This window comes from Fistularia commersonii, chromosome 14, assembly GCF_037954325.1.
Source record: "Fistularia commersonii isolate RoL2024-O1a breed Wild chromosome 14, RoL_Fcom_v1.0, whole genome shotgun sequence".
In the NCBI taxonomy this organism is placed as follows: Eukaryota; Metazoa; Chordata; class Actinopteri; order Syngnathiformes; family Fistulariidae; genus Fistularia; species Fistularia commersonii.
The window spans coordinates 149,599-166,697 of record NC_141297.1 but is presented as its reverse complement, the minus strand read 5'-3'; the positions used below and the strand labels follow the sequence as shown (position 1 = coordinate 166,697).

Sequence of the window (17,099 nt, the reverse complement as noted above, 5' to 3'; positions counted from 1 at the left end):
GATGCCCAAGGAGCCTGGACACCAAGACTTGGAACACGAGGGTCAGAAGATTGATACGGTCGTATTACAGGACAATCAAGAAAGAACAAAACCACTTGAATCATCCATTTCTTCAAAGAGCATGGCCAGAGCCGAGGCGATGGATGGAGAGAAGGAGGTGTGAGAGGACCTCCTTGCCGGTGCCTCAGCGGTGACCATCAGGCCTCTGGAGCTTCTTCAGAAAGCAGCAGCCCGCCTGGTGTTCAACCGTCCCAATTCTCCCTCACACTTCCCGTTCTTATGTCCCTTCACCGGCTGGCCGGTGGCCGCCAGCATCAAGACCAAGACCCTGGTGCTCGTCTACCAGGCGGTGAATGGGACGACCCCGTCTTATCTCCAGGAAATGGTCCAGCCACACGTCCCTACCCGTCCCCTCCGATCCGCCACCTCTTGGCGACCGTCCACCCGTCACTCAGAGCCCCGGCTGCAGGTCCAACCGGCCTCGGCTCTTCTCGGTCTCAGTTCCTCAGCGGTGGAACGAACTCCCGGAAAAGGTCAGAACAGCAGGGTCGCTGCCCATCTTCTGCCGTGAGCTGAAAACGTACCTCTTCACCAAGCACTACCACACTAATTGCACTTAGACCCCCCTAAAAATAGCAAAGAAATGAATGTATGTATGTATATGGTTTTGAGATGGTTACTTGGCAGAGTGGTGACTCCTGAATAACGACTACTGGTACTTTGGATCTTCGGTTAATGAACTGTAATTTTTGTAAGTCGCTTTGGATAAAAGCGTCTGCTGAATGACTGGAATGTGATGTAATGAGGAGACGTTAGATGGAAGCGGGCGATTGGCTTCAAATGTCAAGGAGGCAATAGACTGTGAGTCACCCAAGACCCCCAGGTCCTCGCAGACCCCCTGTGGCTGCCAGGGACCCCCAGATGCCCAGGCCAGATACTGAATACCATCAGCTGCAACCCCTATAGCGGGAAAACAATATCAAGGACATCCGACTTATATAACAATAAAAATTGAACGGACAATTGAAGAAAACAACGGGCCGAATCCTCCTGGATGATTGAAATCAGAATTTGATCAAAAAAGCAATGTTGTGGCAGCAGCGCCAGCTCGGCACACGTCATCATCGCAGACACCACGTGATCCGCGCAGACACCACGTGATCCTCGCAGACGCCACGTGATCTTCGCAGACACCACGTGATCCGCGCAGCCGGACCGGACGAGAGACGCGGGACTCCTGCGCTCGGCTCCGAGCCGCGCGGGGCAGCACCGCACCGACCACCTCCACGGCGGCAGCGGGAAGGAGGACAAAACCAAGGCGATCCGTCGGCGGCTGAGGAGAAGATCTCCTGGACTCGACCGACCGGATGGATCCCGCCAAGTAGCGGGCAGAAGAAGACTCCGCTGCGGCGTCACTTTCCCTCCGCGCCGCAGGTTAGCTAACTGTCAGGTAACTAAGTCCCGCGTCCTCCCCACGCAGCCGCTTCTCCACGCAGCCGCTCCCACTCGGACCTGCGGCCGCGCAGCCCAGCACACGCACGGCCTTCTCGAGAAACAAACGCCGGGAGGTTGGCGGGGCGACTTTAGCTTTCTTCTAGTGTTAATGAGCGGACGCGCTCCGTGGCGGAGGGATACCAGCCTCAAGCCCCCGGCAGTGGTCGGGTGCGGTGCGGTGCGGTGCGGTGCGGTGCGGTGCCTCCGCGGGGACTAGTTCTCCTCTGCACAGGAGCTGCACCGACTCTGAGTGCAGGGTTTGAAAGACAGCCGCTGTTAGCGCACCTCCTGAAGGGAATGGCGCTGTATTGAGCTCATTAACCCTGAGCAGCACAATACAAATGTTAATAAAAGTATAAGCATCATAAACTGTCCCCTGTAAAGTCAGACGGAGAAACGTAAACATAGATTTACAAGATGCTGCACCAGTGAGACAGCAGAGCGAGACAATCCAGAGACTGCACAGATTTCACCTGTGCACGAATAAAATGGGATATACAATGGAAAAAAACCATTTTTTTCTTTGTGTATGGAATAAACTGCTGCACTATTAAAGAATATACAGTATTTTGAATGAAACCAAATTTATTTGCGCTTTCGTTAATATAGTGGAGGGCTTATGACACGCTATAAAAATGGACTTCGGAGGCACCTGTGTTTTGAATTTGCATTAATTGATGTTGATTGTTGCTCTTGTAATGATCATAGATTATTGATCAAACGGTTTTATTTCAATGATTTTTAATGGCTTTTTGTAGCAGAACCCAGTAAATATTGAATTTCAAACCGGTACCATCGTCCCGGGTTCCACCTTTGTATTGAATCTTTGAAATGATTAAAAATGATCATGTAAACAGCTGCTACGTACAATCTAACTTTTTCATTAAGTGCAATGTAACCTGCACTGTAACGTGTCTAGTTGTACATACATACCAAAACATATGCACCACACATAAAGCTGTACTTCTACTGTAATTCATCTTCTTCTGCTCACTCTTTATTTCTTTGGTTTTCATCTCCTTTTTCTCTGCATAGACTTGTTATTTTGATAGATATTTTATTTTCATCAAAGTTATGCTCTATCTAATGTAAGTTGTAGTTGAGTGTCGGTCACTGAAGACGTTATGGCAATTTTAGTGTCATTCGTTTTTCATTGTTTATTTTAAAGCAATCCTAGTGAATGATTTTGGTCAAAAGCTACATTTTAATTTGTACTTATAATATTTTCATGAGAAGGAAAGCAGTGTGTAATCTTGCAGTACCTGACTGCATGAATTGAACAGACCTCAGTGCTCATTGCATGCGAGTGTACATTTCATCCTCAATGTTTGTGTGCGCACACACACACACACACACTTGCAGCTGCAGGATGGACGTGTCCAGCAGGCTGGAGATGTGGTGGCTGCTGGCAGAAGGCTGTGGTCTCAGCACCGTCCAGCAGGGCCTGGAGCAGATCTGGAAGCTGCTGCTGCTCTGCCTCCTCTGCAGGCTGTGCTTCAGGACGGGTGAGTAAAGGCGGAGCTGCAGCCTCACACCGGGATCATCATTTCACAGAACTCAGACGGCCGGCGGCTCTTTCCCGGCTCGTTCTCGAGGCGCCTGATAGCAAAATGACTCAAGTGAACGTACAGAAGAACAAGGTGATTTACCAGACAAAAGAATGACAGGCTCTGTTACGAGTACCTGGTCCACAGCAGAGAGAGTGGTCTTTGTCTGCAGAGAAGGTGTGACGTGGAGCGGAGAGGAAACCCAGGATCGGGCTGAGTGTGTGTTGTCCTGTGCTAGCCTAACCGTGGGTAATGGAAGCTGAAGTGTCCGCACTGTTTCCCAGGCAGCGCGAGCTGGATCAAGCACATGGCGTCCTCGCTCGCGGGGACGTACGGCCTCTTCCTGTTCTTCGAACTGAACGTGCTGTGGGTCCTGCTGCTCTGCTTCCTCTGCTACCTGGTCCTGCTGCTCAGCCCCAGCTCAGCCGGCCGCGGCCTCTTCGTCTCCGGTGCCGTCCTGGTTTACGTCCTGATTGGGTGAGTAAACGCCCGCCGAGCGCCTCCAGCCTGGGTTGCGCCGCAACAGGTGGCTGCACCTGAGAGCGTCACCAAGTCAGTGGTTTCTCAGCACCACCTCCTGATATGAAGCAGGCACTAGAAGGGACATTAGTTTGGTGTAGAGGGGGTTCCATGACACCACAGGCATCTCACAGGGCCGGGGACCGACCGTGGACGCTCTCCAAACACACCCGAGGTTATCCAGTTCAAACTCGGCAAGCAGAAAGTCTTTGACCGTTTGCCAGACAGTCCGTCCTCTTCAAGAGGTGCAGGACTCCTCATATGATGATGTGTTTCCTCCGCCGTGGAAGTACTTCTTCAGTAGATCAAGAAGCTGGAGGATTTCAGGTACTTAGGGTCAACAGTCCAGAGCGTAGGAGAGTGTGGAAAATTGGTGAAGAGATGGTCCAAGCAGGTTGGAATGGGTGGAGAAAAGTGTCAGGGGTACCAAGAGATAGAAGAACATCAGCCAGAATAAAAGGAAAGGTGTACAAGACAGTGGTGAGACCAGAGATGATGTTTGGACTAGAAACTGTTCCAATGACCAAAAGACAGCAGGCAGAACTAGAGGTTGCAGAGATGAAGATGTTGAGGTTCTCTTTGGGAGTGACCAGGACGGAGAGGATCAGGAATGAGTCTATCAGAGGAACAGCACATGATAGATGTTATGGAGAGAAGGTCAGAGAAGCCAGACTGAGATGGTTGGGTCATGGACAGAGGAGGGATAGAGAATATATTGGTAGACGGATGCTGGAATTGGAGCTGCCAGGCAGGAGGTCTGGAGGAAGACCAGAGAGAAGATTTATGGACGTAGTGAGAGAAGATATGAAGGTAGTTGGTGTGAGAGAGGAGGATCCAGAGAATAGGGTTAGATGGAGAAGGTGGATTCTCTGTGGTGACCCCTGAAGGGAAAAGCCAGAAGAAGAAGAAGAAGAAGAGGAAGTACTTCCTCAGTACTTCTTCAGTCCTGCTCTGAGGAAGTCGGTGCTTCCTGTCATTTGGAGAAGGGACATTTCTACAGGGTTTGTCATTTCTCTTCATTGATTTTGTACCTTCCAATGATGGACCTTCTTCAGCAGACCTGGCTCTGTCTGAGTGTGTAGCGAGGTGTCCGGGAAGGAACCGACCGTCGCTGGTTCTCAACTTCCTGTTCCTTCTAACCTCCAGAAGGACGGTTTATTCAAAACACCTTTTTTTAAAATGACACTCGGCTAATTCTTTGTGTGAAATTCCTCACCGCTGGAAGCCGCTGTGGCCGAGCCGTGAGCGGGAGGCGGCTCGGGGAGCCGGGAGACGTTCGGCGTTTTGCTCAACAATACTTTGACATGCCGCCCCTTCTCTCCTGGAAGGGATCTTTTTGTCGAGTCAAAGGTCAAAGATCTTCTATCTGTAGCGAGGCGTCCTCGTCCCTGGTGCCGTTTGACTTTTTATGTATCGGCACGTCTGACCGTTCACCGGATGACCTACCGACATCTTCCCGCTCGTCGGTCGCTTTGTCCGTCCAGCCTCGGCCCTGTCATCTGATTGTTCTCCACCTTCCCTGCAGAGAACTGCATCTGATTGACACGGTGACCTGGCACAGGATACGGGGTGAGTCTTCAGGAGGAGCCGCTCCACCGTGTTCTTCTACACGTCCACCTGTGATGCCAGAGAGCAGAATGAGTCCTGCAGGCCCGTTTCAGAGGAGGAGCGGCTGAGGACAGATATTAGTGACCAGCCTTCCTCGAACGCTCGGAGTCAGGATGACACGTCGGCGTCTTAAAGTTGAGTCGGTCGGTTCCTCGTGAGTTCCTGACTGTGATCGAGTCCGACACACTCCCTCCTCTGGCAGTTAAATGTCTGGGGAGGAGAACGCAAACACCAAAAACACACCCGTCGAGTCAATGTGAGAAGATTCTCAGCTGCTTTGGAAAGGCTGCTCATGGAAATCACACCCAAACAAATAGGACCTCAAAAAGTCCTGCAGGATCCCTTCAGTCCCAGGCTGGAGTGTGATCAAGTGATTTGATTGTGTGTTTGTGTGTGTGTGTGTGTGTGTGTGTGTGTGTGTGTGTGTGAGAGAGGCTCTCAGATGGTGGTAGCAATGAAAGCCATCTCCCTGGGGTTTGACCTGGACCGAGGTTCTGTGAGCAGCGTCCCCTCGCTGGCCGGGTTCCTGGGCTACGTGCTCTTCGTGGGCTCGGTGGTGTTCGGCCCCTGGCTCAGCTTCCACACCTACATGGCGGCGGTGGAAGGCAGCAAGCTGGTGAGGGGAAGCTCCGGTGTCCATCTGGCCGACGTACAGGGGCGTCACCGCTGAGATGGTGCTGTGCTCCTCAGAGCTGGTCGTGGCTTCGCGGGACCTCCCTCAGCCTCCTGAAGAGCCAGGCCTGCTTGCTGGTGTCCACCTGCGTCGCTCCCTACCTCTTCCTGTTGTTCATCCCCGTCCCAGAAGACACCGGCGCACAGAAGTAAGCCGCCGTTCCACCCGCTCCCTCGGCACCATCTCCTCCGAACCTCCGCGATGGACGGCCGCCCCGCCGCGGAGGACGTTGAGGCTATGGGACGGCGAGTTGACGGGCGTCGGTGTCCCCAGGTGGCTGCTGGCCTACGAGAACGCCCTGTCCTTCCACTTCAGCAACTACTTCGTGGGCCACCTCAGCGAGGGCACCAGCATGGCGGCCGGAGCCGGCTGCACGCAGGAGAAGGACAACGCCAAGTGGTGAGATCAGACCGCGATCCATCGCCGAGGCCGTCGGCGTTACGAAGCATCCGAAGAGATTCGCGGCGCTTCTGACGCGGCGCGCTCGGGGTTTGAAGGTGGAGGTTTTAAGATGGTTCTCTCTGCAGGGACATGCACGTGGTCCACCCTCTGGATGTGGAGATGCCTCGGTCCATGGTGCTGGTAGTGAAGTCCTGGAACGTCCCCATGTCACGCTGGCTCAAAACCTGTGCGTAGGAGTGTGTCGTTCGGGCCGTGGTTCTCCTCCATCGTCCGGTCTTTGCAGCTGGACTTTGTTGATGTCTTGCCTTCATCCTGGTCGATGGGACCTTTCAGGGGTAGGCCTGGAATGGGGTCAGTGGTGAACCCTCAGTGCTCCAGTGGGACCGAGCAGAGTCCAAGGTCACCCTGTAGGCTTAGAGGGTGTCCAGGAAGCAGGTGGTTTGAGGGGCAGGCGATGGAGGTGCAGGGCCTGTGACTGAGGAGGCGCTCTGGAGGAGAAGCTTAACAGTTCCAAAAATGAACCAAGTCCAGTTGAGACCTTTCCTCCTAGTCCAGGGGTCGGCAACCCGTAACACCCAAAGAGCCATTTGGACCCGGTTTCCTCGTAAAAGAAAACGCCGGGAGACGCGATTACTTTTTGACGTCTAAAATTAAGGTACCACTGTATATATTGCTTTTTATTACCTTTACACTTTGTATAAACAAGGGTGTCGTGTGTTGCTTCTGAAATTCAAAGTATTACGGAGAAAATTATATTTTATTTATGTAATGAACTCATTTTGAGCTTTGGGCTTTCAGAGCGTGTCGCGGAGCCTTGACCTGAATTTCAAAAATAAATCAGGAAAAAAATCACTGTGTCAGTAAACAATAAAAAATATTTTTTTTGCAAAATATCTTCATAAATATTTCTTTTACCTGGTTTATGGGACTTCTGCTCCTGAACTTCTGCGCGCAGCATCTGCAAATCGGGACTTTACCGGCTGGCGGGTATACCGGCTTAGTTTGAGCGGCGAAAAATAATAAATATAATTTTATTTAATATTTCAAGATCACAATAATATTCCAACTTAGAACTAAAAGTTAAAAAAAGGAATCAACACAAATGAAATATACTTCAATTAGATATTTTTAATTTATTTTCCCAAGACACTCAGAGCCGCAGTGTAAAGATGGAAGAGCCGCATGGGTTGCCGACCCCTGGACTAGAAGGTCCACTCAGTCACATGGACCAGGATGAGGTCCTCAGTGTGTGTCTGTGACCTCACATAGGTTAGGATAGAATCGGTTTTCTTATTTGGTGTTTTTGCATGGTTTAAATGATGTGCACACACACACACACGTACACACTCTTTTGAATCCCTCTCCATCCTTCACATACTTGATGATGATCTGTGTTGTCCTTCCTCTCCGCAGACGTCTTCAAAAATGCCATGAAGTTGGGGACCTTTCCAGCCATCCTTGTGACGTACACTGCCAGTGCCTTACTGCACGTCAGCATCACACACACACACACACACACACACACACCGTGTCCAGCCTGACCTCCTCAGGACTGGACGTTCATCTTTTAAACCATCTTCAGACCACAGAGTGAGAGCCTGAAACACTGACTGCTGTTCCAGGGCCTGAGTTTTCACCTGGGAGCTGTTCTTCTGTCCCTGGGCTTCATCACGTACATTGAGCACGGTACGGACGCAGCCTGGACGCTGCCGCCGCTAGCTTAGCATGGCAGCGGCGCCTCGGCCCGGAGGCCTCTCCGGCATGGAACCGACATCGCCGGCCGTCTTCTCTGCAGCCGCTGTCGTTCTTAATGTCCGATGGCGGCAGGAGACACCTGCACCTGCCGCTCTTTACCGAACGCCCTCCTCAACCTGCCGTGACAGTGATTGTCTTCTCCATCCACAGTCCTGAGGAGGAGGCTGGCGGTGATCCTCAGCGCCTGCATCCTGTCCAGGCCGTGCCCGTCAGACTGCTGCCACCGACACAAGAAGGTAGAGCTTTGGATCTTCTCCGTCTTCAGAGCGTCACAGAGCAGCTGAGGGACTCGGTTAGACCGGGAGCTGCGTCTCCTCCGCTGGAGACGCTTTTCAAAGCTCCGACCAGAACGAACGTCTGTGTGCACCTTGAATTCATGGAGATGGGCTTCCTTTGTGGAGTCTGCACTCGTCCAGGAGAACTCGGTGTTAAATATCCTTGCACGTCGAAGAGGTCGTCTCCTCGGTCCAAACTGAGACTCGCTGAAAATGAAAACGGTCCCTTCTCCTCTGCGTTGGTCCACAGGAGTACTGGGTGAGGATGATCAACCTCCTCTTCAGCCTTCTGACCATCTTCCACCTCACCTTCCTGGGCTCCATGTTTGACCCTGGAGTGAATGAGCAGGAGGCAGAGCAGGTCAGACCCTGGAGGAGATGCTCAGCTCCCACACACACACACGCACACACACACACACAGAGTAGTAGCTGCTTGGTGCTTGACCTCAAAGAGGGCGCCGGTATGTTTCAGGGTTACTCCGTGGTCCACACCCTCCAGAGGTGGTCCGATCTGGGCTGGGCCAGCTACTGGCTGGCCGCCGCCTGCTGGATCTTCTACCGTTTAATCCAGTGACGTCCAGGCGTGTGGGTGAACCCGTGGACCGCCCGGATCTTCACGCCTCTGTGACTCCAGCCGGGATGGACCTTGTCGCCCTCTGAATCCCAGATGTATTGTGGACTATCAGTGGTGACCCTCGGGAGGAGGTGCCGCACCTCTGCTCTCTTTTCTTCTCTGTGAACATCACAAGTCTCCGTTCACCTCCACGCTTGTTTTTTACCGTGCCTTTGTATTCCTCCATTAAATGCCTTTTGATATCAAACACGCTGTTTCTCTTCAGCGTCCCATCAGAAGCCTAGTGCCTTCTGGACAGTGTCTTCACACCCCTGGACCAAAGGTCCTACAGTAGCTCAGAGGCCACATGGAAGCGTGGTCTAAGATCTCTGCAACCCAAAGGGACACGACGATCCTGATGTCGGAGCTCCTCCTGAGATGGAAGAAGGTGACCGGCGTGAAGGTGTCCGGTCCCCCTGCGGTTGAAGGCCTGCAGAGCTTCAGATCATCTGCAGAGCAGAGAGCTGCTGTGGGATGAGTGCAGGATCAAGCCCGTACCATCTATCGCTAGAACCCTGAGAAATGGGTTTCATCCGGGGCCTGTCAGCTGGTCGTCACAGCAGAACATTCACCCTCTCACTCACACCTTCTGAGAACATCAGCCCAAGGTCGGGCTCCAGTAGATCAAGGCTGAAGTATCAAAGCGTAACCATGGAAACAAGAAGATTTTATGAAAGCCTTTTTTTAAGTTCTAATAATCTTCTACACTGGTGTCCAATACCTTTTATCCCCGTATCCATACATATGTACACACACACACACACACACACACACACACACACTCCTATCCCCGCACTAGTTTCTCTGCAGTAGTTTACCTGGGAGTGAGTCTGTTTGGAGGAGGACACACAACTGAGAAGAAACGGAGACCAGAGGAAAGGAGTGGCTCTGGCACACACACACACACACACACACACACACACACACACACACACACACACACACACACACATACACACACACACACACTGGTTAGCATGGTAGGCCCAGATAAGCAGCTGGGTGGAGGCAGGCGGTTAGGTCTTATCAGAGGCTGGACTGGCCCTCAGCCTTCCTTCTCCTGAGGGTCCAGGGAGCGGGGAGAAGATCTGGACTACAGTCTAATGATCTCCACGCTTATGGGACACAAATCTGGTGTTTGAACCGACAGGCAGAACCTGAGCACCGGTGCTCCGTCCTGGACGCTCCTCCAGTCACATCCAGGTCCGTGACGGGTTCTTCACCACAGAACACCAGAGCCCAGAACAGAACCGGCACCTCCACGGAGCCTCACGGGTGGAACCCGTCTTGGTCTTGGTCTTAAAAGATCAACCCATATTGTAAACTGTGAACTTTCAAATCCATTTCCCTCCTGATCCCAGTCAGTCAGTCAGTTTGTCTCCAGGAGATGTTTGTCAGAGGTCCAAGTGAGAAGGACGTTTTCATGTCTTCATCACGAGAACAAGATTGTGAGCTATTCTGTCATATGATTAAATCACCAACTGGAGGTAGAACCACGGCCTCATCTCCTCCTAACCGGAGGTCTTCTGTGGGACCTCCAGGAGCAGCAGCATCAGAAGGAGATGGTCTGGTCAGGAACCCAGTGAAGAACAACCAGGGTTGAAGTTGAACCACAACTTCCTGACATGTACCACCTGCACGTATGAGATGAAACTGTAACTCAGAGAAGTTCTGGTTTCCTCTTCTGGAGGAGACATTTTGATGGAGCTCCTGCTCATTCTCCTCCCCTGAGGAACCTGAGCAGTGACCTCACCCCTGGCGTTCTTTCCCGCCCCTGGACTGACCAGATGTCGGCTCAGCCGCCGGAGCAGGGCGGTCTGGGAGGAGCTGGATGGACTTGGATCTCCTCCTCGCCGTCTCACCTGCTCCAGTCAATCATTAATTCCCTCCGGCTCAGGTCAACCCGGAAAGGCGGCGTCCTGAGCGTCTGTGGCGAATCCGAGCGTCCGGCGGGTTCCTGGCGTCTGCGGGCTCTGCTGGGGGTCCGGGGCCTCGGGACCATGGGTCGGGGGGACAACTGCAGCTGGACCGGGCCTCAGATCCCTCTGTCCTCCGAGATCTTCAGCGGTGAGTGTGTTTCTCTTCCTCCCCCGGGGGAAGCGGTGATAAACGGCGTTACGATCGGTTCTTCTCGTGTCGAGGATCGAGGAGCACTGCTCCGGTTTCCACGGGCCTCTCGGATCAGAACCGGGACCGGGACCGGGACCGGGGCGGTACTTCAAACCAGAGCTTGTCTGTGGAGGTTCTCGGTCATCCGGGTCACGGTCAGTTCTTGGTCGAAGCTTCTTATGGTAGCAACTGGATCATCTTCCCCCGGAGACGCTTCTCCTGTTGGGATGCTGTGCGGCCTGGAGACGGCGGCACTGAGAAGACAGGGCGCAGCAGAGATGAAGATGTGGAGGTTCTTCTTTGGGAGTGAGGAGAATGGAGAGAATCAGGAAGGAGTCCATCAGAGGGACAGAACATGGTAGATGTTTTCAGAGAAAAGGTCAGAGATGGTTGGGCCTCGTACAGAGGAGAGACGGTGAATATATTGGTAGAAGGATGCTGGAGGCCAGAGCTGCAGGGCAGGAGGTCTGGAGGAAGACCAGAGAGAAGTTTCATGGCCAGAGGGGACGAAGACATGAAGTTAGTTGGTGTGAGAGAAGAGGACACAAAGAGCAGGGGTGAATGGAGGAGGTGGATTCCCTAAGCAGACTCCCGGAGGAACAGCCCAGAAGACAAGAAGAAGAGGAGACGGAGGGCAGCCAGGTGGAGAATGTGGTCCTGCAACTGCCCGTGGAAATCAAAGTATCTGAACCCTGGTTGAAGCTGACAAACATTTTTACATCGCTTCATCCCATCCCATCCACCGCAGAGGTACAGCGCCTCAGGAAAGCCCGGAGATCCTGTGGCTTCCCGAACTGGGCCTTCATCGAATCAGAAACCACCAGAACGCAGGAACAGGAGGAGGACGACCACGAACGGAAGAACATCATCGTACCTTTGGTTGACGGCTTGTTGAAGCTCCGAAGGGTGTTCGACCAACACCGTTTACCGGTACATTTCAAACCCCGCAACACCCGGGCAGAAGATGGAGAACATGGTGTCTGCTGTCGCCGGCCCTGAAGTGTGTGAGGACGTCCACATTGACGCCGTACTGGGATCAATACCAAGACGGCCAAAGACCTTCGGCACCTCCAAACAACCAGGAAAGACCCTCCACCAGAACCATGATCATGTGGGGACGGCGTGGATCAGGAGGCAGAGCATCGTCTTTGAAACCCAACATTCCTGGTTGGACTCTGAGCCGCTGAGCCGCTAACTGCTGCCCTGGTGGCCTACAGCTCACGGATCATCTAAAAGGTTCTACCTCCGGCGCTCCTCGGGCGGCTGCCTGCCAGAGTTTCTCCTCACCTTAGTGTCTCTTTTTCCTAAATCTTCTACTTCTATTTTTCTATTTACTTCTAGCTCTTTCAGTCGTAGACTGATACCACCAAGGAGCTCCACTGAACGCCACAGGAGGTCTTTCCTACCTGAGGCTATCAGACTTTTTAATTCCTCTTCCCTCAAATCTTTGTAGTTAACAGTTAACAGTTAAGACAATTTATATTTCATTGTATTTCTTATTCTCCCTCCTTCCTACTATTATCTATTATTGTTATGTTTTTTACTTGAAACTCTGGCACAACAATTTCCTTCGGGGTAAATAAAGTTGTTCTCATCTCATCTCTCATCCATGATGGGTTCATGGCAGAGAACCACTTTCCCCAGGGGGATGATGAAGGATAAATGAGGAGTCTTGAGAGATCCATCAGGTTTCACCTTTTCACATTCCAGATAATCCCTGAAAAGTTTAGTTCCAACGAACGATACCCACATTAGCATAGCAATCTCATTAGCATAGCGACCCCACTAGCATGACAACCCCCTTCGACCCAGTTTCGGCCCTTCACCTCTCCCGTTTCCTGAAGAGGCCACCAGAACCTGGACCCGCCCACAACCCTGGCAGTTCTACTGGGGACCCCCCACACCCCACAGGTGCGTAGACCTGAAGAAGCCTCTGGGATGACGGCTAAAATGTCCTCAAGGGAAGAAGTTCAAGTCCAGTTGCCACGACAAGAAGTTTTCCACAAGACTTTTTATGTGGCTGTACCTCGGCGAACGTTTTGCCGTCACCCCTGCTAACGATCGCTGAGCTCCACCCGGCCGTGACGGTGTGTTTCCTCCAAGCCATCAGAAACGAGCTGTGGCTGTTCCTCATCCCCGCTGCGCTGGCGCTGGTTCTCCTGGGAATCTTCCTGGAGGAGGTCGGGTTCTTCCTGCGCCGCTTCCCCTCGTCCCGCCGCCAGCGCCTGTACGTGTGGATCCTCGGGATGTACCCGGTGAGGACGCTCGTCCACGGCGCTGCTGCAGAGGAGAACCTCGGGTTTGAGTGTGGGTTGTGTCCTCCTCAGGTGTTTGCCTTCACCTCCCTCATAGCCCTGTACGTGCCTCGCTCCTCCTCGCTCTGTAACTTCATCGCCTCGCTGTGAGTCCACCGCCGAATTTCTGCGCACGTGTCCGGCCGCCGGCTGACCTTCTGCCCCCTGCAGGTACCACTCCTTCACCCTGCTGAAGTTCATGGACCTGATCACTGACTTCTTTGGGGGGAAAGCTCGAATGCTGGAGACCCTGTCGGGGCAGCAGGTTTCTCCTGACCCGTTCCCCTGCTGCTGCTGCTGCTGCTGCCTGCCCCTGGTGGACATCAACAGGTACACTGGCGCCCACAGTCGCCTTCTCACACCGATGATGGATCATCTCTGCTTCCATCATGACCTCCTGCACTTGAGAACAAACCTCTCGGTCGCGCTCATTCGTCGTCGTCACAAAGGTCCATTTTATCTGTGGCTCTTCTCCGAACCCAGAGTCACCTTACTGACGTCAGAATAGGAGATCTGCAACGGCTGGGATGGAGATCGCTGGGAGGAGACGGGTTGGAGGAGATGGTTTGGAGTTTGGGCTTAAACTGAGGAGGAGATCCAGCAGGACTGATGTCTGGGTGGGGGTACAGAGCCTCTGGATGCTCTGTATCCCATAATACTAAGACGTCAGAGGCAACCACAGGTTGAAGTCTTCAGAGGGTGGTGGGGTGGCAGTGTGGAGAAGGTGGGGCAGGTGTGAAGGCATCTACAGGTGAGGAGGAGAAGGAGATCTTGTATTCCCTGGACAGCAGGTGGATCGGCTGAAGAACTTGGGGGGACTTGTTCTCTGGTGTGGCACCATCCCAGGTACGGCACCATCTCAGAGCTCTGAGGGAGCCGGACGCTGTTGAGGCTTTGTTGGGGAGGCTGGATCCATCTGGGAGGGGATGGAGCTGCAGAGGTGGGATGAGGTCCCCTCGGAGACTCCAGCCCCCCCGCCACAGGAAGGGCGTCCCCTGTAGGGCTGGCGGTCATGTCTCAGACACCTGAGAGGGTCCTCCTCCTCCTGGAGCTGCAAGGAGAACCTGTGAAAGGTGTGGTGATGCCACCATTCTAACGGGGTTTCTTCTCCTCTGGGGTGCAGCAGCAGCAGATGCTGGATGATGGCGGCTGTGTTGCAGCTCTCCATCGTCCGCAGCATCCTGTTCTTCGTCACTCTGGTGCTGTGGACCGATGAGCGCTACGACTATGGAGACGTGAGTCCCCCAGACCTTCTACCGGGGTTTCTCTGAGAAGGGGGGCCCCCAAGAGTCTTCTTCTTCTTCTTCTTCTTCTTCTTCTTCTTCTTCTTCTTCTTCTTCTTCTTCTTCTTCTTCTTCTTCTTCTTCTTCTTCTTCTTCTTCTTCTTTGGCTTTTCCCTTCAGGTGTCGCCACAGTGAATCCGCCATCTCCATCCAACCCTTTTCTCTGTATCCTCGTCTCTCACACCAACTACCTTCATATCCTCTCTCACTACATCCATAAAGCTTCTCTTTGGTCTTCCTTGAGACCTCCTGCCTAGCAGCTCTGATTTCAGCATCTGTCAACCAAAATATTGACTCTCCCTCCTCTGTGCATGACCCAACCATCTCAGTCTGGCTTCTCTGACCTTCTCTCCAAAACATCTAACATGTGCTGTTCCTCTGATGGACTCATTCCTGATCCTCTCCATCCTGGTCACTCCCAAGGAGAACCTTAGCAACCTTAGAAGTCTGCACCAATGACCACTCTCTCATTTCTGGGAATATTCAGCATCACTTCATCCAACTCATTCCAGAACTTCTCCTTCTCTTCAGATTCACATCCCACCTGTGGTTCATAGCCACTAACAACATTGAGCATCACATCTTCAATTTCCAGTTTCGGACTCATAAGTCTATCTGACATTCTTTTCACCTCTAGGACGTTCCTAACAAACTCCTCCTTCAAGATAACTCCTACTCCATGTCTCTTCTTGTCAGTACCATAATAGTACAACGTAAAGCTGCTCCTAAGCTTCTAGCCTTACTACCTTTCCACCTGGTCTCCTGGACACACAGTATATCCACCTTTCTTCTCTGCATCATGTCCACCAACTCTCTACCTTCTCCTGTCATAGTCCTGATATTCAGAGTCCCTCCTCTCAGTCCCAGACTCTTTCCTTTCCTCTTCTCTCTCTGCTTCTGAACACACCTTCCTCCTCTCCTTCTTCGACCTACAGTCGCCCAGTTTCCCTCGGTTCCCTGTAGGTCATCGGTACCAATGGAGGTCGTTGTTAACCAGGACTTCGACCGATCCAGTATGATCTGGTTATTATGATGGATTCACATGTTTGGTTTTGGCAAAAGTTTGCATTTATCTGGGTTTGGCACCGGCTCGGGGAGACACCGGCCCGAGCCGCCCTGAGACTGCAATGCCCTTTCAGACACACATGCAGGTAAATTCAATCAATGAATAAAAAAGTTCTTTCAATGACTAACAAATTAAAACAAACATCATGAGATGCACAGTTAATAATCTGTCATTAAAAACAAGCAAACCGTTGTTTAATGACTTTTTCAGTTTCTCAGGAAATCTCTTCCTGTCTGTCAGGGATAAAATATCAATTAAAGAACAAGATTCTAAAAGAGTCTAATGACTGGAAGGACATGAGGATGTTTCTCCAGCCCCCCCAAAAAACCTAGGACAGACAAGCTGTTTCAAACCTGATCAGAACATGAAACGCCATTCAAAACTGACACGTGTGGAGATTCCTCTTTTAGATGACGGTCTGCCGGTTCATGTTTCTGACAGCACGGTGTTTCTGACAGGTGGACTCGGTCAACCCCAACCTGTACGTGAACGGGATCATCTGCGTGTCCACCTTCCTCTCCTTCTACGGCCACCTCCTCTTCTACAAGGCCACGAAGGGCGCCCTGCGCCACCACGGCCTGCGAGCCAAGTTCATCTGCATCATCCTGGTGCTGGTCCTGTGCGGCGTGCAGAGCGGCGTGCTGGAGACCGTCGGGGCTCTGGAAGTCATTCCCTGCACGCCCCCTTTCTCCGTCTTGGCCAGGTCCCAGCGTGAGTCGGCCCTCCTCCTCCGCACCTCCTCTTTGGAGCAACGTTTGACACAAGTCGGACGTTTGAAACCAGCGCATTTTGTTTTTGAAAGATGATATTTTGCGCACGTTGACAGCAAGAAATGTGAAAGTCAATTACAAACCATTAGAAGAGGTAGTTGAACGGAGATCTGAGGAAGCTGCTGACGGGTTCGTGACCCCAGGCTTTCCCTCCTCAAAGCACAAATACTGACGGGAGACCTCAGTATGAGGCAGCGCCGCCTATATCAGGTAGATTAGCGGTAAAAGTTCTGCATCTCTGTAAACCACCGCCGAGTGACTCCCGGAACGTGCTGTCTGTCTTGCCAGTGATCTACCACTACTGTGTGATCGTGGAGATGTTCTGCATCGGCCTGTACGCCAGGTGCACATTCCGTAAGGTGGAGCCTGTGGCGGCGGAGGCCGAGGAGGCGACGGTCGGAGGACGGCGGGCGGAGAGGGCCGTTCAGACGGAGGACGCCGAGGCGGCCCCTTCCGGGCTCGGCCGGCCAGCTCGGGATTGGCCCGACCGCTGCTGCGCGGACATCTCCAACCCCGCCTACAGCGACGGCGAAGACACCCTGTGTCGGATCGAGCACACGCCCATGGAGGGCTTCGCCTTCCCCCCGAAGCTCCCGGATCGGCCCGGGTCGGAGAGGAACCTCGGAACTGTCGCGGTAGTCATCGACGACCGGGAATCCAAGGACGCCACTGTAGTTTGAGGGATACGCTC

At 52.7% G+C, this 17,099-nt stretch overlaps 2 protein-coding genes across 3 annotated transcripts; both read left to right on the top strand.

Annotated features, from left to right (window-relative positions):
• The first annotated feature begins 1,282 nt into the window (after positions 1–1,282).
• On the top strand, positions 1,283–9,094 carry LOC147226758 (protein-serine O-palmitoleoyltransferase porcupine-like). 2 transcript variants are annotated; one of them, XM_086159769.1, is made up of 13 exons: positions 1,283–1,434; positions 2,857–2,999; positions 3,326–3,518; positions 5,086–5,129; positions 5,603–5,784; positions 5,859–5,989; positions 6,115–6,240; positions 6,369–6,469; positions 7,657–7,733; positions 7,866–7,929; positions 8,149–8,234; positions 8,524–8,634; positions 8,746–9,094. In XM_086159769.1, the coding sequence occupies exons 2-13, from the start codon at positions 2,864–2,866 to the stop codon at positions 8,845–8,847; spliced, it is 1,353 nt and encodes a 450-aa protein (XP_086015895.1). In that variant the 5' UTR covers positions 1,283–1,434; positions 2,857–2,863; the 3' UTR covers positions 8,848–9,094. The 2 variants fall into 2 exon arrangements, with proteins under 2 accessions (XP_086015895.1, XP_086015894.1); XM_086159768.1 differs by having other exon boundaries at positions 1,312–1,450.
• Positions 9,095–10,651: 1,557 nt separating this feature from the next.
• LOC147226757 (organic solute transporter subunit alpha) lies at positions 10,652–17,088 on the top strand. The gene is made up of 7 exons (XM_086159961.1): positions 10,652–10,953; positions 13,099–13,250; positions 13,323–13,396; positions 13,461–13,619; positions 14,413–14,524; positions 16,097–16,349; positions 16,697–17,088. The coding sequence occupies exons 1-7, from the start codon at positions 10,674–10,676 to the stop codon at positions 17,086–17,088; spliced, it is 1,422 nt and encodes a 473-aa protein (XP_086016087.1). The 5' UTR covers positions 10,652–10,673.
• Positions 17,089–17,099: the final 11 nt, after the last annotated feature.